The 21,780-nt window shown below is 46.4% G+C and overlaps 1 protein-coding gene across 1 annotated transcript in view; it reads right to left on the bottom strand.

The window, feature by feature from the left end:
- The window catches only part of ZNF831 (zinc finger protein 831), a 71,285-nt gene that overhangs the window by 36,701 nt on the left and 12,804 nt on the right, over positions 1–21,780 (bottom strand). Inside the window, exons 8-10 of the mRNA XM_049777033.1 lie at positions 15,783–18,869; positions 14,944–15,083; positions 1,230–1,381 (exon numbers count right to left, since the gene is read on the bottom strand). Coding sequence (XP_049632990.1) covers positions 1,230–1,381; positions 14,944–15,083; positions 15,783–18,869 — 3,379 coding nt within the window. The remainder of the gene's footprint in view (positions 1–1,229; positions 1,382–14,943; positions 15,084–15,782; positions 18,870–21,780) is intronic.

Below are 21,780 nucleotides of genomic sequence, written 5' to 3' on the forward strand. Positions count from 1 at the left end.
GCAAAATCTCCAGGAGTGTTGATTTGGGGCTGAGAACTGTGGGGTCTTCTGGAACAGGGTGAGGGCAGGCAGCCTCCCTTGCCTCTCCCCTCTGTACTTCCAGAAACTCTGACAGCTACAGACACATCTAACACCCACCACCACAACCTCAGCTCATGGGCCCACCTCCACAGATTCTGGAATTCCTGGAGTGTGCAGCCACAGTTGTGGCCCCAGGACACCTCTAATTTCTGGTTTTTTTTTTTTTTTTTAAATCTCCAAATTTCTTAAAGACTGACAGCCCAGTAGGAACACACCAATTTAGAGATGGAAGGAGCCAAGAAGTCATGAGTTGAACAAACAAAATCAACAACACAAAAGGGTACAACGAGCAACAAACAGCTTATAAGCCTTCAGATGTATTGACCCCATAGTGAGATAGAACAAATTTCATAAATTTTTTGTTACTGAAGTTTTTCCAATGATTCCATTACCATTGACTTGTACAAGCAATCTATAGTAAATTATTTGGTGCCTGCCAAAGGGGCGGGCTTGGGGGTGGATGGGAAACAGGGGACAATAGTGGAGGAAAGGTCACACACTAGTGGGGGGGATCAATCTTGGAAGACTGAAGGCCCGAAACAACTACATTATGAACTTTGTAGATTAGGGTGTTTAATCTTTGTAAAAAATAAATTTGCAGGCAAAATTCAAATTTGAATAAAGAAAAATAATGGAAGATCTGGCAATAGCTCTCACTTGAACATTGGTGAGATTCCAGAACTGGAGGGGGGGGGGTGTTCTTACATTGGATGCATACACTCTGCTCCTGGGGCATCAAAGTTTCCTCCGTGAAAAGAGCCACTGAGTCCCTACATCTCCCAAGTCTCACACACACAGCCCACCTCTCCCTACCTTCCTGTCATGGCCCACAGAGAAATGGGGGACACCTCAGAGTACCTCTCTGAAGTTTGAAATTCAAACCTGGAGTTTGCTTTAGGTCCAGAAGACACCCATGCCAGCTGCTAGCCTGGTGCTGGCCCTGCAGTCGCCCCACACACGCTTGGACTTGGAGGCACCTGGGGCTTCTTTGGACTCCTTCCCAGAGTGCCCCGTATGTTTAGGGTATGTATGTACAATCCCACCCCAGATACCACAGCCTTGCCCCTGCATCCCTCCTATCCCCTGATGTCCACCCAGCAGCACTGGCCCTGCGGTCCACTTGTGTCCACCTCTCAGGGGACCCTTACCTTTATTTTTACAGAAAGGCCTTGCAGGGGTCCTGTGGGGGCCCGGCCAGGGGAGCATGGGGGCCCGCTGCTCACATTTCAACCCTAGGCGTGGTTTGCGGAGTCGGCTGGCATGCAGCTGTGCTCGGCTCGGCCAGAAGGTCCCTTTGTACCTGTGACATGAGAACACACATATGTGGTGACCAGCCTGAGATTCTGAGCCCCCAAATTCAGGCATCTCAAATGGGAAACGCTGATGAACAAATAGATGGCAGAGATCTGGCATCTGGGGGTTTCTTAGAGGGGACACAAGTTCTTCGGGCATAGGCTCTCCTCACCCTCTATTTTTTTTGGGGGGGCACACAGGGAAGGGATTACTCCTGGCTCTGTGCTCAAAAATCATTCCTGTCACTACTCAGGGACGTTGGGGATCAAACTGGGTCAGACCTTTCCTCCTGTCCTGATAACCTACAGTTGCTGGGGTCACCTGGACAGAGACCTCAGTCCCCAGTATAAGGGTGGTTTGAAGAGATCCCAGGTTCTCTCCCTTGGCCGGAAATCTCTCTAGGAGGAATTGGCACAATCTTGACTGTACAGAAAGGCTGTCCTCTAGAACTTTCTGCCACAGGAAAATCCTTTCACTTGCTAGGGAAAAGGTCTGTGTGTGTGCAGCCCCAGGGTGTAGCTCTGGGGGTGGGAGAACCACATCTGGAGCAGCTATCACTAGAGGCCTTGTTTTTAAGCCAATGTCTGGTCATGAGGAGAGTCTGGGAGCTCCTAGAATGTTCTGGAACAGCCCCACTGCTGGGTGCTGGATGTGCCACTCATGACTGATGGGGAACAGAGCCTTGTGTGGGGGGGGGACTCATGTTGCCCAGGGGACTGGCCCTTTGCTACTGCCTGGCTGCAGGGTGATGATGATTTCTGTCAGCTCAGCTCTGTGACTGGCAGATGCCTTCTGTGGTACCCAGCATCTCAGGAGCTCCCCAGGAGGTCATGAAGGGTCTTCAGCACCTACTCCTGCTTCCTTTGTCCCTAGTTCAGGCTCTGCCCCATCACACCTGCCTCTGAGAGTCCTAACTCAGTCCCCCCCCTCCTTCTGAAATGCAACTCCAAACCCTTGTCTCAGGCTCCACAACCAAGAAGTCCAAGCTCATTCACAGGCTTGGAGGAGCACCTCAGGAGCTCCTCAGGGGTTCCTCACTCACTTGATTGCTTCCCCTAGAGGTGTCAGGTAATTGTCCTCCAATGACACACACCTTCAATGTTCGTCAAGGTCATCACAACCTTGACCTCAGAGCCCTTCTCCTAGGCCTTCTACCCCAGAATCTCCTCTTCATCTCAATCCAGATCTCTCTATTTATATTTGAGGGTCTTTGGCTTGTGCCAGGTAGGTCCACACCTTTATTTTCACAAGCCTGGTTCTGGATACAGATTTCTACTCTACTATAGGGCCATGCTGGACTTCCTCTTCCTTCAGGAATGTGTGTGGTCAGCGCTAACATGACCTTGGCAGCTCATAGACCTCTGGAGAGATTCTGTCCCTTCTGCTTTAGTCTGACACTAATAACCACTGGCCACAGCCAAGCACTCAGGAGAAGCCATTGTACCTGCAGGTACAATATGTTAGCACATATTGTGATAGCACAAGCTCCTGACTCCCCACACACACACACCCCTCTCACAGTGCCAGACTGAGATTAGTAGGGCCAGCAGTGGGAAGTTGGAAGGAACAGGGCTTGGGGACCCTTAGTATCTGCAGCACAAAAACAAGATGGCCTACCAGTCTCTCACATGAGAGATCCACTCCTTGCAAGACTACAAAGTAATCAGCACAGGTGCACACCCAAATAGATAGAACCCTGCTTTCTATAGACAAGCCCCTCTGTGAGGAGAGCTGTCCCTTTGGCACAGGCACCCCCTTACTGCCCACTCCACGACTCAGGTGGACTTCAGTGCTGTGGTACATTGTTCTCCATTGACATACCCCGACCTGCGCCATGCCACAGGGACTCCATGATTCATGGTTTCATTTATCGATAGTTTCCTGAGAGAATCTTAGAGCACACAGTACTCCACACAACACTGTACCACTAGCAAACGAATCCATAACATCCTATTCCATTATGCAGCAACTGGGAGGGGCATGAAACAGATGCACCCTGCGAAAGCCCAGTTTCTCCAGGCCTCCAAATAATGTTAAAACAATAAGCCAGCTTTGTGTGGCATCTCCCCTTTTTCCTAACCTGGCTCCTGCTCCCTTCCCTGAACCCCAGGAGGCATTATGAATGCAAATAGCCCTTTTCAGCTGCTCTAAGGGATGTGGGGTTGGCAATAAGGAGATGACAAACAAAGCCGGAAAGAAGGTGCTGAAATAAGTTTTAGATACAGAGAAAAGTTGAGCACCTAAATGGAAGCAGAAGGGAGGATTTGGGAGTCTGGGAGAGTTTTATGTGGGGGTTCAGATCATAAACAGTCTAGTGGTGCATGGAAGACCTAATCTCCTTTCATAATCTCCTTCTATTTTCTACTAAAACAAAAGGTTCTAAATGCCTATTGTGTGAAGCAGACAAAATACACTTAATTTCTACACAGCAATGACAAAATTTTTTTAAATAACCATGACAAAAATTTCAATCTATGTCATTGCACCAATTAAGAGACATAGAGCGACAAGATGGATTAGAAAACCAAATCCACTCTCTGCTGCCTAAGAAACACATCTGAGCAAATAGGGCAAACACCAACTCAAAGTCAAAGATTGGAAGTATTTCAAGCAAATAACTACTTTTAAAAGGCTAAGATAACCATACTTGGTACCGGAGAGATAGCATAGAGGTAAGGCATTTACCTTGCTTGCAGAAGGATGGTGGTTCAAATCCCAGAATCCCATATGGTCCCCCGAGTCTGCCAGGAGCGATATCTAAGCATAGAGCCAGGAGTAACCCCTGAGTGATGTCAGGTGTAACCCAAAACCCAACCCCCCCCAAAAAAAAAGATAACCATGTGACAAATACTTCAAGTGAAAGAAAGTTTCAAAGAGACAGAAGTGGTCTTCTCTTTTAGTGATCAAGGGGCTTTAGGTACATTAGGAAGAACTCACACTTCTAAATATTTATGCACCGAATGTGGGACGGACCATCAAAATATTTTAAACAACTACCAATAGACCCTGAATGAAGATATTGACAGCAACATGGTAATAACTGTAGAATTCAACACCCTTTATCATCTTTACATAGGTCAACCAGACTAAAACTTCAATAAGAAAACAGGTTTTGAAGGAAGAAATGAAAGATGAGATGGTTTTGCAGATATATAGAGAGCCTATAATCCTGAAGAACATAGATGCAAAGCTCCTCAACAAATACTAGAAAACTGAATCCAATAACATCAGAAAGATCATACATTGGGGATGGAGCAATAGCACAGCAGTAGGGCGTTTGCCTTGCACGCAGCTGACCCAGGATGGACCTGAGTTCAATCCCCGGCATCCCAAATGGTCCCCCAAGCCAGGAAAGATTTATTTTTTGTTGTTGTTGTTTTTGTTTTTGTTTTGGGGCCATACCCGGCAGCACTCAGGGGTTATTCCTGGCTCTGTTCAGAAATTGCTCCAGCCTTGCCAGGAGAAATTTCTGAGCACATAGCCAGGAGTAACCCCTAAGCATCACAGGATGTGCCCCCCTCAAAAAAAGAAAAAGAAAAAAAAGATCATACACCATAACTAAGTGAGATTCATCAGAGGTATGCAAGGATGGTTTAACATATGCAAGTCAATCAATGTAATAAACCATACAAGGAGGGGACGGAGCAATGGCATAGTGATAGAGCATTTGCCTTGTATGTGACTGACCCAGGATGGGCAGCTCTCCCTGAGTCCTATATATTGGTTCCCTAAGCTGGGAGCGATTTCTGAGCCCATAGCCAGGAGTAACCCCTGAGCATCACTGGATGTGGCCCAAATCCAAAAAAAAAAAAAAAAAAAAAAAAAAGAAAGAAAGAAAGAAAGAAAGAAAAAAAAATACCAGGAAAAATAAAAATGATTTCATCATATCAATAGATGCAGAGAACACATTTGACAAGATCCAGCACCCATTCATGCATGACTTAACATGCACCAATAAAGTGGAAGTTGAAGAAATTTTTCTAACATAGATAAGTACTGAAAGTCCTTGCTATAGAAATTAGTTACCCCCATATATATAGAGAGAGAGGATCCCGATAAGAATCAGGTTCACTATTATAGGTTCACTATATAAAGAAGTCAAGTTCACTATTTGCAGATGACATGATACAATATCTTGGGGAAAAAAACCTAAAATCTCTACAAAAATAAAACTCCTAAAAACACAGACTTGTATTAAAAAAAAAAGTGGTAGTCTACAAAATCAATAAGCAGAACTCTGGTTTTTCTAGATGCAAACAATGAAACAGAAGAGAGAAAAAAATTTTTAATCAACCTCATTCACAAGCGTGTCCCCAGAAGATCAAGTACCTAGATCAAGATTAACAAAAGAAGAGAATGACCTATGCAAAGAAAACTATAAAACACTCCTAAAATAAATTAAAGAATAAATGCAAACAAATCTCCTAGTTATGGATTTGGAGAATTGACATTGTTAAAATGGTTATATGGGCCCACTTTCCCAGCTTCAAACTGTACTAAAATGCTGGAATAATTGATTGGAACGTCATGGAAATGAAATAAGGACAGACTCTCAGATGAATGGAGTAGAATTGAGAATACATACTTACTCTTCAGTACATGGACAGTTAATCTTCACTACAGGAGAAAAAATATAAAGTTGAGTAAAGAAAGCCTGTTCAACAAGTGGTGTTAGAAAAACTGACCAGTCACATGTGATAAAATTAATTCTAACCCCTTCCTAAGACCTTGCATGAAAGGTAAAATCAAAATGAATTAAAGACTTAAATATTGACTTAGATCCATAAGTTATATTCAAGAGGAAAATTAGCAAAACACTCCAGAACATCTTCAAAGATTCAATGCCATTGGCCAAGCAAAAACAAAAAAAATAGTCGGACATTAAATTATAAAGCTTCTGCACACCAAAGGAAATAATGACCATAATGTAAACAAACCCCAGAGACTGGGAGAAAATAATTGTTCACTTCTCATTTCATACAAGGGTAAGTATATTAGATATATACTTTGGTAGAACTTTTTTGTTTGTTTTTTGTTGTTGTTGTTTTTTGGGGGGCCACACCCAGTGATACTCAGGGGTTACTCCTGACTATGCGCTCAGAAATTGCTCCTGGCTTGAGGGACATTTTGAGACACGGGGGGATCAAACTGTGGTCAGTCCTAGGTCAGCCGCATGCAAGGAAAACACCCTACCATTGCGCCACCACTCCGGTCCCAGTTTGGTAGTATTTTTGTAAGAAAAAGTCCAACCCATCAAAATATGCCTCAGTCAAGATGCAAACAGGTCAGTACCAGCGGTCAGAAGATTCAGTTGTCTCCACTGAATTTCCTCAGAACCTTTGTCAAAATTCAATTGGCTGTGTGTGTGGTTTATTTCCGTGGTCTTTATTTCATGTAATTAATCTATTTGTCTATTGTCATGTACATACCATAGTCTTGAGTTGATAAACTTCATAATAAATCTTTAAATCAGCAAAATGAAGATACTGTGTTCTTCACATCAAAATACGCAAAGAGAAACAGAAACAAATGGTGCTGAGACCATTATTTAACCACATGCAAAAGAAGAAATGACTTTGTTGTTTTATAATACACTATGCTCTATGAAGCTGAAACAGATCACAGGTCTGAAAAACAGCCCTATAACTTGAAACTCTAGAAGACTTTGCGGGTGAGCTTTAGTAGCTCTGAATTAGGTAAAGTTTTATTTGTATCTTTGTTTCCAATTATGACACTGAGAGCATAGTCCAAAGGGAGGACTCATGATCGGACAAGATCAAACCCAAACATGCTAATAACAAAATCAAAAGAAAGGGTATAGATGGGAAGGCAATGTTTGCAAATCACATCTGTAAAAAGATAGAATCAAAACTTTATCTAGATATGTTTTAAAAACTCTTTAAACTCAAAATTAGGAGCTAAAGAAATAGATAGTACATCTGTACAGAGCAGGTGATTACCTTGCATGCTGCTGACCTGAATTAGATACTGGAACCTCATATGGACCCCTGAGTTCTGCCAGACAGGGGCAGGAGTAAGCTGTGAAAACAGCTGAGAAAGAAGGATAAAAGGAAAGAAGGAAGGACAAAAGGAAGAAAGGAAGGAAAGATGGTCTCCACATCAGACTTCTGAACCACCCATGTCTTCAGATTCCCAAGGAACACATGGGAGTTCATGGAGTGAGAGGGTCTGTTTTGTTAATAACATTGCTGGCCATTATCTTTTTTAAAAAATATATTTTTTATTTAAGTAACATGATCATAGTTGGGTTACAGTCATAACCAGAATACTCCCCTTCACCAGTGTAACATTACCCTCTCCCCCCTTCCCATCCCCTGCCTGTATTCAAGACAGGCATTCTACTTCCGTTATTTGTTTTTAAGTTCAGTTAGTTGAATTTTTTTTCCTTAAAGGATAAGAGTAAAAAAATATATAGTAAAGGTGTGATAGTGGCAATCGCCGTTGTTTGCATAAGTCCAGAAAAATGGAGAAAATGGAAAAAAACATCCTTGGCTTGATTACAAAAAGGCCTCACCCCAGAAGTTTAATGGCATAAGACCGACTCTGGGTTCCAAGCATACCAGTCCATCAAACCCGAGTCATTCTCCGTGGTCCCGGTGAAACTTTTTCACACTTTAGCTATTGTTGGTTTCAGATTCTTATATTTAAAGACTCTGGATTTTGTGCATTTCTTTCACCGATGTCAGGCTGATGTGGAGCATCCTCTAGTTTCAGCATACCATTAAATGCGGAGCGATCTGCCCTGCATGCAGACTGTTGCTGAGTCGTCTGGGTATTGGGAGCACTCTTTGGAGTAAGTCAATGCCAAAGCAGTGGTAGGTCTTCCCTGGTAGAGGCTTGGATCCTGGTAATGTTATAGACAATTGTGGTTGTTTCCATAGATGGTATCCATTGTTCAGGTGTGTGTGGGCGACGCCCATTCTTCTGAGGCCTAAGCCAAATCAAATCATTATGCCAATGTTCAGGGTAAAAGGCCTAATTACTTTACCAAATTTGTGGGCCCGGAGAGATAGCACAGCAGTGTTTGCCTTGCAAGCAGCCGAGCCAGGACCAAAGGTGGTTGGTTCAATTCCTTGCATCCCATATGGTCCCCCGTGCCTGCCAGGAGCTATTTCTGAGCAGACAGCCAGGAGTAACCCCTGAGCACCACCAGGTGTGGCCCAAAACAAACAAACAAACAAAATTACCAAATTTGTGTTCCCATCTCTATTAGATAAGAACTTGTTTGCATATGTATTATTTTCCCATTTTAATGAGCCTATGAAAAAAAGAAGCAATGCCATGAGATATTGTTGGTGTATCTGGGGACCGACAAATAAAGTCCAACATTCCCCGTAACTTGGTTCAAACTTGAAATCTATAGAGATACTCTTCTACCAGTATTGCTTATAAAACAGATCTCAAAGGGGGAAAATAATCAAACAATCAAATAACAAGTCTAGTGGGCAAAATTGTCACTATATGAGGATGTTTGAAAAGAGTTATAGATGTTAAGGAAATACATCTGAGATATACAAAGGAGATACACGTGTCCCTTTTATGTTTTAGAAATAGTCAAAAGGGAAGGGGTTATTTCCAAGATACCACTTTGGTCTGTGATTTGGACAAGCTAAGAGCAAATGGAGCCATGTCCTTCCCTTGTTGCCTGCTGAAGCTTCTGACTCCCCGAGAGGCGTTTGCTTCCTAATTGCTGGAAGTTGAAATTTCACCAGTCCCCTCCCAGCCCCTTGCAGAAACAAGGAAGCCTGGGGTCTCTTTTAAATTGCACCTCACGGGAACCCACTTGTTGGGACCCTGAGCAGGTGTCCAGGAATAACCCTGGGGATGGGGAGGAAGGAGAGAGAAGGCTGTGGAAGGCAGCTGAGGCTGCAACTTCACCTTATCTTGGCCAAAAAGCCTACAGCATGGAACCTTGCCATGACGTGTTGCCTGCTGAAGCTTCAGACTCCACCCAAAAAATTACTGTAAAAGATATGTAATCCACCTTGGTCAAAACAAAAATCATTAGTACAGAAAAATGGTTAAATGTGGGGTAACAAGAGATGGGAGTGAGGGAGTAAAGAAATAAAACGAGCTCCTGGACATCTTTCAGAATATGACAAGCAAATGAAACATAATGATATCTAAATATTTGTTATAGTTTTCTGCGTGGGGGCTATTGCCCCCATGCGGTTTCCCAATGGACAGGTTTAATAAGGAAACTTCCCTGGTAAGTCATAAAGCCAGAACCTATTGTGCTGTTATTCCCACCTTGCTGGCTTGCCCAGCCATGTGGCCAGGAAAAGCCCCTGGAGTTCCAGAGGAAGGAGTTAGGGGGGTGCTGGGGTGACCCATGTCCCACACCCCTTCCTAGGCCTGGTTAAAGAGGCCTTGGCATGGCGGAGGGCTGCCAAACACCATGCTGGCAGAACCTCCTGCTCCCAGGAAGGAGGTCCTTCCCGAGCTAGAGGACCGGAAGGTCAGAGCCCCCACCCCAGACCCTCCCTTTGGAGCCGGGAGGGAAATGGGGAAAGCCTAGGAAAACCCACAAGCTCCTCCAAGGGACCCACCTCGCTGGCTTGCCCAGCCATGTGGCCATGAAAAGCCCCTGGAGTTCCGGAGGAAGGAGTTAGAGGGGTGGTGGGGTGATCTTCAGTTCCAATTTTTCTTTGACTTTGTCAACCCAGTCACCCCGAGACATGGCCATTATCTTTAATGACAATCACAAAGTCAAAGAAAAATTGGAACTGAAGATCAATTGAAAAACCTCACAAGAGGGGGAGAGAAAAGAATTCCGTTCTGAATATCCTACTCCCAGGTTCAATGTGAAGAAGTCATCAAGTGCTCAAGGTGGAAAATGCCGTGACAACTGCTCCGCGTTCAATTTCTCACAAAATGGCCTGAATGGCTTCCATTTAAAATGATGGCAAGATGGGGAAATGCTTTGCTCACACACTACTAGCACGAATGATAAATGAAACAACCACGTTGGAAAACAGTTTGGCAGCTTCTTCAAAAATTAATGATGCATCTGGTGAGGCAACATGCATTTTGAAGAGGTGTGAAATCATGCCCCTAAAACATACACAATCTTATTCATATACAAGAAATGTCAACATTACATCAACAACAACAAAAAGTCATGTGCCTTTCTTAAGAGGCAGACAATACACAGCCTGATATTTCCCCCAAGAGAATTTAAAGCATATAAGCACACATCGAACTGTATATCAATATTTATAGTAGCTTTATTTCTAACAGCCTAAAACCAAAACCAACCAAATGCCAAGGGGAAATGCATAAACAATTTGTGATCTATTCATCCAATGGCTTACTACTTAGCAATAAAAAATAGAATTAATTATTAATACATACAACCACACAGTTGAACCTCAAAATAATTATAAGCTGAGTATAGAAAGTCATGCAGGGAAAAGGATCACATAGAGTGTCATTCTATTTCTAGGAAATGTTTATCTCCAGACCCGAAAAGCACACTTTCCTTCTCTGGGGACAGGAGAGGGATAGAAAAGAGGGGAGACTTTGAAGACTGTATATAGATATGTTACCTTGATTATGTTGCTTCCCCACAGATGTATGGATATCTCTGACCTTATTAAACTATATACTCTTTTTTTATTGGATTTTGGGCCACATCCAGTGACACTCAGGGGTAACTCCTGGCTATGCGCTCAGAAATTGTTCCTGGCTCAGGGCACCATTTGGGGTGCCAGGGGATCAAACTGGGTCAGTCGCGTGCAAGGCAAATCCCCTACCGCTGCACCATCTCTCTGGCCCCTAAACTACATACTTTAAATATGCATCAGATAAAAAACAATTCCATAGGCTTGAACAGGGATCTCAAAACATGCAGTGGATTTAAAATTTTCGTGAGATTTTAAGAACAGAACTAATCAAAGTATAGCAGAGAAACAAAATTATCAAAGAAGAGGTAAAGAGACATGAAAGACAGAGAAAATTCAATATACATTATTCCAATGTCCCAGAAAGAACGGAAAAATGGAATGCTAATGTTTGAAGAATGATGGTAAAGAATGTTCTAGGTAAACATCCATCTAGAAATCATAAAAGCCCAATGGACTCCTAATGGAATAAGTAAAAAGTACCATATGCCTTTATACATCAAAGAAAAACTAGCATATCAAAGATGAAAAGATTTTAAAATGTATCCAGAGATAAAAGACCTTCAAAAGACAGAGTAGACTAACTTCTTAGCTGCAAAATGATAATCAAAGGATGTTGTGGCTTTGATGTGCTGAGAGAAAAGAACTGTCAATCTAAGGTTGTATACCCTGCAAAAATGGTTCAATAACAAGGATGGAATAAATACATTTTCTAGTTACTTAAAATGAGAATCTTTCCCCAAAAGAAATTCTAAAGACTATGCTTCACACAGAAGAAAATAGCCCAAGAAGAAAGATCTGATGATTAACAAAAAAGAACAAAGAAGCAAGACCATTACACAGGTCTTGGTGGCTAGCAGAGGAAGGGCCTTAGATGACACAAAAACCAATGAGAAGATAATAGCAGTTAACAACCAAAAAGTACACAAGTCTCAAAGTTATACAAGTTGTTTCCTCTACAAGTTGTTTCCATTGGGTGGCCAAGCACTGAAATTTTTGCTAATGATCAACTTTAATAAGGATGTGGAGGAAAGGAAACAATCCATCCCAGCTTGGATGCAAATGGATAAATCCAGTCTAAAGGGTGATTTGGAAATAAATTTATAAAGCTGTAATCGTGATTGTCTTATGACCTAGCAATTTCGCTTTTAGGTCTGTTTCTAGAACCCATCTTACATGTGTAAATTCACCATACTGGCCGTAAAATATTTTAGGAACAACTGTTAATATCCACGAGGAGGATGGGGAATTAAATGCATTCTACTCAGGGAGCAGAACCATAGAGCAAGTGAGATCAATGGATCACGTCAGTATGCAGACACATGCAAATAGTCCAAAATACGGCATTTAATTTAAACAACTGAGGGGTGAGGGGTTTTAGTCCAATATTATAACTGATTTTAAAGACACAAAACATTATTATAAGTGAATATGGAATATGGATTATTATATGTTAATAGTGGATTCATTGATTTGCAAAGCATCCATACGTGAGTTGAAACTACTAGTATCCAATACACAAACCACATCATTCTGTGTTGCTTTTTTCTTTTTTTTTTTTTTTTTTTTGCATTGTTCCTTTTTAGCATATGGCACAATTTTGTTTTCTTTACAAACCTCCACACAAACAAACATGATAACAGGACTGTATTCCTTCTGAATACAAATTCTGGACTTTGCCATCCATTTGCTCAACCTGACTGTAATTATCTTTTCATTTTCAAAACAAGAAAGTGGAAGAAAAAGAAAAAAAAAAAGAAAAGTGATCGACCTGGTATGGGAATTCTAATTCTGCTCTGTGAGCAAAGACCTCACAGAGAATTTCTGCTCCATGTTTAGCCCCATTCAGAGTACCCAAGTAAAACTGGGGATGCGAACCAGGAACAAGATTGAGAGCCTGCACCAACTGGTTGCTGTATACCTTCATGGATTTGACTTTCCCAGCCACACTCATTTATGGTGCAGGGAACAACAATCTCATCTCTCCAAGAGGCTGCCTCTTGCTCAGCCTCTGGGTAAGATGCACAAGAAAGGCCAGAGGTGCTTGTCACTTGAAGAGAAAGGTATCCATCCTTTCCCTCAAGGCCCTAAGCTTGCTGTTGATATATTGATCCCTCCTGGATGGTCAGACCTGCCCATACCTGAGGTGGGGGGGATTGGATCTTAAAGTCTAGCTGTGGGTAAGGGAGGAAAGAGAAAGAGTCTAGTAGAGAGCCAGCGGAGAAGCAGCAAGAAGAAGCTGCTTGGCAAAAGCTCAGCATAGAAGCCATGTGAGGAAAAGCATATGGTGGATAAGGCCTTGGAATAAAGCAAGCTGAGTCCAAAGAAACTCTGACTGCCTGTGAATTATTTCACTGCTACAACCCTTCTTCAGACACGCCAGCCCAACAAGTAGACTTTATACTTTATATTTTATATCAAAACAGCAACTGGTGCCTGAACACCAACACAGGACCTGACAACCTGAGAAGACACCAATGATGGTGAGTGTTTTGACCCTATGGCTCTTTTATGCTGGACTGAGGACATAGAGACCAGAATGCATATGGGCTGATAGTTAGAGGAGGAGAAACAGACATGAAGCTGCTTGAAGAAAGAGCTTAGTATAGAAGCCATGTGAGGAAAAGCATATGGCGGATAGGGCCTTGGAATAAAACAAGCTGACTCTGATGAAACTTTGACTACTTGTGAATTAATTTCTTCATTGTTACCCTGAAATCTTCAGACCCACTGGCTGAGGGGATACAGGCTCTGTGCTGATGGAAGTCTCGCCCAACACGTGGACTTTATATATTTCATATTTTATTTATATATATTCATATTTTATATTAAATCAACATGGAGTTTAGCATCAAGAAGAAGGGCCAAATACCTGAGCCTGGGATGGTGCCAACAAGCCATTGTCCTGTGAGGGCTTCAGGAAGAAATGCAAGACCTTCCAACTGCTCTTTCTTTTTTGCCGACCTGGTCTCAGAGTAGAACTCTTGGACCACACCACACAACAGATAAAAAGCCCATTCTAGAAGCAGCCCCCAGTCTCACCACTCCTGCCACTCTCAGCACACCCATAGCACTAAGAAAAGCCTGGCCGGGCAATGTGAAAAACAGGCCACATTTCCTCTGCACAGAGCTGGGGGTGGTTGAGAGGGGAACCATCCTCTCTGAGCCCTGCTACGTGTATTCATTTCTCTGCAGAGGACACAGAGTGTTTGCATCATTTAAAAAAAAAAAACAGGCAATAAAATTTGTAAATAATTAACAAACTCTTTCTGCAGGACTTAAACTAGATGGATGTGCCTGCCACTCCTTCATTTCACATATGCATCCTCTGCATCAGAAAGTGCCAGGAAAAAGACTCGCAGGTGGGAATGGGTACATGGAGGAAGGCTGGAGTGTAACAAGCTAATGCCTTTTACTTTAAAACCCCAGGCAGAGGGGTTGGAACGAAGCACAGGGGTAGAGCATTTGCCTTACACATGGCCAATCCCAGATGGACTCCAGTTTAATTTTCAGCATCCCATATGGCCCCCCCCCCCCCCGAGCCTACCAGGAGCAATTTCTGAGTGCAGAGCCAGGAATAACCCCTGAGCATCACCAGGTATGACCCACCCACCCCCCCCCCAAAAAAAACCAAGCAAATCTTCAGGCCAGAGCAATAAGCCAGTGGGTAGGGTTTGCCCTGCACACAGCCAACCCGAGTTCAATCCCCAATACCACACAGGGTCCACCAAGCCCTGCCACTAAGTGGTCGCTGAGCACAGGCTCAAGTCCCAACACAGAAACTCTTTCCCTACTACCCCAAAGCTGCTGCCTCTTCAATCCCCCCACCCCCAACTTCCATGCATCCTTGGGCTTTTGGTGTAATTTGGCAGTCCTAACCAGATAGATGCACATCTGTGCTGGAAGTGATGGACCACACCCCTACCTTTTAGAGGTGGTGCTCAGTCTGTGTTGCTGGCTGTTCCCACGGGCCCTCTTGGTCCTCCTTCGAGGCTGATTGTCCTTCCAGTCTGGCCCTGGTGCCCAGGATTGGGCATTCAAACCCGAAGTTGGCGGGCAGGAGAACTGAAAAAAGCGAGGTTTGAGCATGAGACCAGGCCCAGCCCTGCTAAAGGGATCGACATACAAGATCTCTCTCCGCACAGACAAGTGTCTGGGGAAACTGCGGCCCAAGACCCTTTCTCACCTAATGGGTTGAGTGTTTCTAGAAGTTTTCAGATGTTTAGTCTGGGATCCCAGAAATGTTCAGACTTTGGGTGTTATCCAGAAGGCCCCAAAAGTCCTGATTATCTCCTGCTCCCCCTCTCCAGAGATCCCAACACCCAACGACCATAGATCGACCTGAGGCCCCCCCTCCGTCCCATTCCCAAAAAGAAGAGTAGGGTATTCTCCTATGTGGCCTTGTCCTCTGCACATATGTGCTTCCTATCCTCTTCAGGGTGGCTCAGGACACCCAAAACTTGGCTAAAGCCAAGTCACAAGGCAAACATTCAGGCACCCCCCAATTAAGACCCCCTAGAGCTCCCAAAATACCTGCAGAAGGTGGGGGTCCATAATTCCTGACTAGGATCTCTCACAAGGAGACTTTTTGGCTTTCAACCTTGAGCAGGAGAGAGCCTCTGCTCGAGGGGGCGACCCACCAGCTGAAAACTCACCAGCCCTCACCTTGTACCCCCTCTACTTTGCCCCCAGTCCTCATCTCACACCCCATGTCCTCCCCAGCCCATACCTTATACTCCCTGATCTGCCCCTGCCAGCCCTCACCTTAATCCCCTGCAGCTGTGCTGGTCCTTTTGGCGTGATGTGGGGGCTTCTTCCTCTTGATGAGGCCACCCAAGGGGCCTGGGTTCTGGTGCCAGCCACAGACGGTGCCAAGTAGGTGGAGGCACCCATGTCTTGGTGCCCCCGTGCCAGGGGCAGGCTCCGGTGCAAACAGCACCAGGTCAGCTGGGGTTCGGTCCTCAGAGAGGGGAAAGGGGTCCTGCAACCCCCTGCAGTCCCTGAGCTGCAGAAATAGGGGCCATGACGCCCCTCTAGCATAGGGGAAGAGGTTCCCTGAGGCTTGTCCAGAGGCTGCTCCTGGTCCCTGCCCGGAGTCCGGGGCCTCTCCCCAACACTGGCCTTGCCCTCCTCCCCCAGGGCATCCTTTGCCCCTTGAGAGTTCCAGGGGGGAGTGGATGAGAAAGAGGCTTCCACCCCAGGACAGTCCCCATCCACCGAGGTGTCAGGGTCCCCCCTTCCATCCTTCTTCTGCAGCTGTCCCTTTCTCCTGCCCCCTGGTCTGTATCTGCCGGATCCCTCTGTGAAGCCATCTTTGCACCTCGGAACTGGGTCTGAACATGGCAGGGGCCCCCGCTCAGAGCCCACAGTGGCTACAGGGTCCTCTAACCAACCCTTCCCACTTGGGAGCTCCTGGTCAAGCTTCCTGGCCCTGTGCTCTCCCTGAGGTAGCCTGAGAAGATATTTGGGGGGGAAAGGGGCATCCACAGGGTCTGCAAGGGGCAGGGTGGCCAACTGGAGACGCCGCCTGGGCAGAGCACCTTCATGGTGCACTGGGGGTTCCTCAGCTCTGGTCCCACTTAGGGTCATGGAAGAGGAGGAGGAGGAAGAAGAGGAGGACACAGCCTGGCCCAGCTGAATGTTGTCCCTGCAGGGGCCACTCTCTGTCTCCTGACTGCTCTGTCCCTGCACTTTCAACTTTTTGGTCTCTGACGGGACCCCCTCCACTGGCTGGGCATCTCTCAAGCTCCTGTTGGGCAGTTCTGGGTTCTGGACACCCCCAAGGCCTCCCTCCCTCTTGGACTCAACTTTTCCAAGAGGATACAGAGCTGGGGAGGAGTCCTGTACCTCCTGGGCAGCCAGCGGGAGGTCACTCTGGCTGGTCACACTGGGGGCTACCTGGCAGCTGAGAGTAGAGAGCAACATGGCCTTGTGCCCCTGAGGTCGGTCAATACCTCCTGCTGTCGTCACTGTGTCCCTCAGCTTGGGGGCCTCCACCACGGAAACAGTCCTGGGGGCTGGCAGGCTAGCTTGGGGCCCAGACTGAACGTGGACAGAGAAGCCCCCACAGGCCGGGTTCCTCTCCACAGCCCTCCGCCCCCCTGCGTGGCCACTGTCCACTTTCTGGTAGAGCCTCTGGAAGGTGTCTTGGCCATACACTTGCCATTTCTCCTCTGAAAACATTCGGGGCTTCCTGGAGGGAGCCTTCCTGGAACCCCGGCCTCTACTGGCCACCCGATCACCCTCTGACTCTTCGGAGGGACAGTGCAGATCTTCCACAGCGGTCTGTCTCACCAGAGCCCTGGGGTGGCTGCTGGGGACAGTCCCCATGGTCAGCCCTGAGCCACCACCCAACCGGGCTGGGCCAGGCCAGGAGCTCAGAGGCCGGTGCTTGCGGGGACTGGGGTCCCAGGACGAAGACAGCTCTGACCAGGTGCGGGTGCCTTCCACGGCAGGCAGTGAGTTGCTGCGGGTGACCGGAACGCACTCGACATGGGTAGATAGCTGCGTGGGCACCGAGTGAAAGAAGAGGGGCCGCATGCGGTCCGGCGGGCCTAGGGCAGAGTGGGCCGGGCCGGGCCTGTGGCGGGGTTCCCTCAGCTCGAAATGGAAGGAGTCCTTGAAGGTGTAGGGCAGAGGCAGGTCCAGGCTGCCCTGCTGGCCCAACAGAGAGCGACGGGGACGCACGTGCTCCAGCTGGGCATCGGCCACCACCTCCTGGTTGTGTGAGATGAGCCTGGCAATACGCTCCTCCAGCTGCTTCTTCTCCAGGGCCAGGCCTGTCCTGGGGGCCGCTGGGGGCCCCCCCTCACCCTCGGACTCAGCACTATGCTCAGACAGACTATGCAGGGGGCTGCCAGGGGCCAGGGCCTGCTCAACACTGTCGGAGCGGGACAGGTACCCCGAGTCCGTGCTCTCACACTTGTGCAGTCGGATCTCGCTGGCCCGGCCATCCCCAGCCTTCTCCCAGGACTGGAGTGGGCCACTGGGCTTGCCAACTGGGGGTGACTTCTGTTCTAGAAGCTTCCGTCTGGGTGAGGGACCCTCTTCATCCCCTGGTGCTTCCAACTTCACATCTAGGATCTTGGGGGCAGGAGACAGGTGCATGATGGGTGTTGGGCCTGGGGACAGGGGTGTCACCGACGGGGTCCCCTCTGTCCTGCTAGGGGTCCAGCTGTCTACCTGGCCTTCTGTGCCAGGCTGAGTCGTGGGGCAGCTGTGGCTGAGGTGGGTCTGGGTGCGCCGGTGTTTGTATAAGTTGCTCTGGGTCTTAAAGGCAATGCCACAGCTGGTGCAGGGAAAGGGCCTCTCGCCTGTGTGTGAGCGAATGTGCTTCTCCAGGACGCTGGGCTTTCCGCAGTCCCTGCCACAGTGTGGGCACACATGCTTGCTGGCACTCCGCACCCTACCTGGGCTGCCCAGTGCAGGACCCACTCCCGGAGACAGTACTGGCAGGGCACCCATGAGGCTCACTGTCAGGGTGGGTGCCCCTGGCTTCCCCGCCTGACCAGGGCTGGACACCTCAGGCTGCCGAAGAGGGCTGAGGATGAAGGGCACAGTGCCCCCAGCATCCAGGCCACCCGACAGCAGAGGGGCACGGGGCTGGAAGGCCCCGGGAGGCACCGTGTGGTACAGAGGTATGGGCAGGGCTTTGAGGAACAGGGCAGGGGCCAGGCCCAGCTCGGGGAGTGGCAGGATGACAGGGCCCAAGGCCAGGCTGGGGGAGGAGGCCTGTCCCCCTCGGTCCCCCACAGTGCTGGGAGTTGGCTGGTCCCGGGCAGGGGAGGGTGGACAGGTGAGCTCCGGTGCCTCCATCCCACAGCATCTGAGCCGATCAGCACGCCGGGCCGCCTGTGAACAAGTCACACATTATCATAGTGCTGCCGGCCTGCCACATCCCTTTCCTCGGTTTGGGGGCCAAGCCCAGAAGTGCTCAGGAGTCACTCCTAGAGGGGTGCAGGGGAGCCGAACCCAGGTCGGCTGCATGGAAGGCATATGGCCTGTCTTGCCCTCTCTTGTCTCTCCAGTTCTTCACCCCTTGAAGACCGGTGATGACCCCCAAGAAATGAACACGAGCAAGGGAAATGAAGATTCTGGGAGCAGAAGTGACGTGTCCTACAGCCAGGTGGGATCTGGATTCAGATCCAGCTGATCCTGGCTCTCATTTGCTGTCATCTGAAGGGGACTCTGGTGCTTGTCCCCTGCCAGGATCCTGAATGTATAGCCAAGAGAAACCTCTGTGCACCATCAGGAGAGGTCCAAATACATACATACTTATCTATATAAACATTATACTCTATATATCCTATTATAACCATAATAAATTATATTATTAAATAGGAATAAATATATAATTTATAAATAGATACATATGAGTATAATTGTCAATTATAATGTATAAACTATAATTTATATTATATTACATTATTATATTTATATTTTTATATATAAAATAAAATAGCTGTGCAGGGGCCAGAGTGATAACATGGCAGGGAAGGTGTTTGCCTAGCAACAGCCAACCTGGATTTGATCCCCGGCATCCCATAGGGTCTCCCAAGCCTGCTGGGAGTGATTACTGAGCACAGAGCCAGGAGTAATCCCTGGGCAGCATGGGGTGTGGGCCCAAAACAAAACCGAGAGAGAGAGAGAGAGAGAGAGAGAGAGAGAGAGAGAGAGAGAGAGAGAGAGAGAGAGAGAGAGAGAGAGCTGACCCTCCTGAGATCTCTGGACACATATCCAATGGTCCAATGTGCAGAGGGGAAATGGTTCTATCGAGCTCTGTGGCATGCCTGCCCATGAGATCCAAGGCCATACTGCAAAGAACCAGGCAAGCTCCCGGCCATGTGAACTCAGAGTAAGTATGGACATCTTTATTGTAAAAGTATCTCCAAGCCCAACTGGGTGAGTTCATTTAGACTGAAAAGTGATGCTTGGGCTGGACCGTTAATACAGTAGGATGTTTACCTTCAATGCAGCCAACCTGGATTTGATCCCCAGCATTCCATATGAACATCAGCATCCCCTGAGTGATCCCGAGTGCAAACCCAGAAGGAACAGAAGGAACCCCTGAGCTTTGGCAAATGTGGTTCAAATTAAAAAAAATAAATAAATAAAGTGAAGCCTGCTAATCTGAAATCCACAGACCCACTGTCAGGGGGGAAGAAAAGTTACCTTGAGGCTAGAGAGTAAAGAGTATAGGGAACTTGCCTTGCATGCCTTGCACACAGCTGACCTGATTCAATCCTCGACACCTCATATGGTTCCCTGAGCACCGCCAAGCGTGATCCCTAAATGCAAAGCCAGGAGTAAGCCGTGAATGCTGCTGAATGTGACCCAAAAATAAAATAAAACCATGTATATAAGATATATAATTATATATCAATATCACATTTATAAGTACATTTATAGAATCATATATGAATAGTATAAATAATATAAAAATTTTACCATCTATAAATATATATTATTGAATGTAAATATGTTTATATATTATGCTATAGGATATACATTAAAATATGCATAGATAAAATAGATGTAGATATGTAATTATATAGAATTAATATTATAAGAATATGATATATATATATGTTCTATATAAGTTGCATTTATATAATATATACAATTTCTTGGGACTCAGAATAAGTCACAGGTCCCTGCTCAAAAGCGGGGCTTCTGCCATCTTCCCAGATCCAACCCAGACATCAGAAAAAGTTGACAATAGATTCAGCCACACTCATCACACCAGGAGAAGGAGAAGTCGAGAAATGGGGCTCTGCAGGTTCCCAGGATTGAGTTCTCCGGGTTCCCCCATCTCGGGCATCCAGGAATTTCCCCAAATACACTTCAACCTTCTCCAATTCGGGTATTTAAAAATAAATAAATAAATAAATAAATAAATAAATAAATAAATAAATAAATAAATAACCAAAAGAATTCAAAGTTGACTGCTCAGTTTTCAGGAATTTTGCAAGTCAGTTTTAGAAAGCACCGCCATCATTCAAATGTTAAATTACCCAAAACCTTCAGCAAAATATCCTATAAAATTTGGGGTCCAGGGCCGGAGCTGTGGCGCAGAGAGGTAAAGCGTCTGCCTTGCCAGCACTAGCCTAGGATAAACCGTGGTTCAATCCCCCGACGTCCCATATGGTCCCCCAAATCAGGAGCGATTTCTGAGCGCATAGCAAGAGTAACCCCTGAGCATCACCAGGTGTGGCCCCCAAAAATAAAAATAGTAAATTGGGGGTCCAGAGAGTTTTATAGAAGGGGCAGAGGATGGCAACAAAGCAGAGGTGACCATTGTGTCACAGGCTCTTGATGTGACACCTCAGAGTAAGCAGAAAGTCAGAGACAGCTCTGTGAAGCCCGTCCTTGAATGGTAGGAACATTCTGGAAAGGGACAGAAATGGTGCCCAAGCATCGTGAAGGAACATGTTTTTGGAGTAGAGAGAAATTAGCTTTCCCAGGGTCTCCAGTCCATACTCAACAGCCCTGTTTCTGCTTCTCACATGCTCGGGGGTCCACACACTGCTTTGGGGTGCTTCTCACCCCACTTGCCCCTTATTGTTGCTATTGTTATAGAATTAGAAAGTGCTAAATTTAGCCAGTCTGTGAGTCTGGTAGAACCATACCTAGTTCTGTGCTGGGGGGCTGGGAATCCCCTGGAAAAGGTTCGGCTTCAGAGAGCCTGTGGTGCCAGGGATCAGGGCCTCTCTCCAGACTCTTTTCATCCCTTTGCCTCTGGAGACACTCCCTTCTCTCCTCC

Source organism: Suncus etruscus, chromosome 7 (assembly GCF_024139225.1).
Source record: "Suncus etruscus isolate mSunEtr1 chromosome 7, mSunEtr1.pri.cur, whole genome shotgun sequence".
In the NCBI taxonomy this organism is placed as follows: Eukaryota; Metazoa; Chordata; class Mammalia; order Eulipotyphla; family Soricidae; genus Suncus; species Suncus etruscus.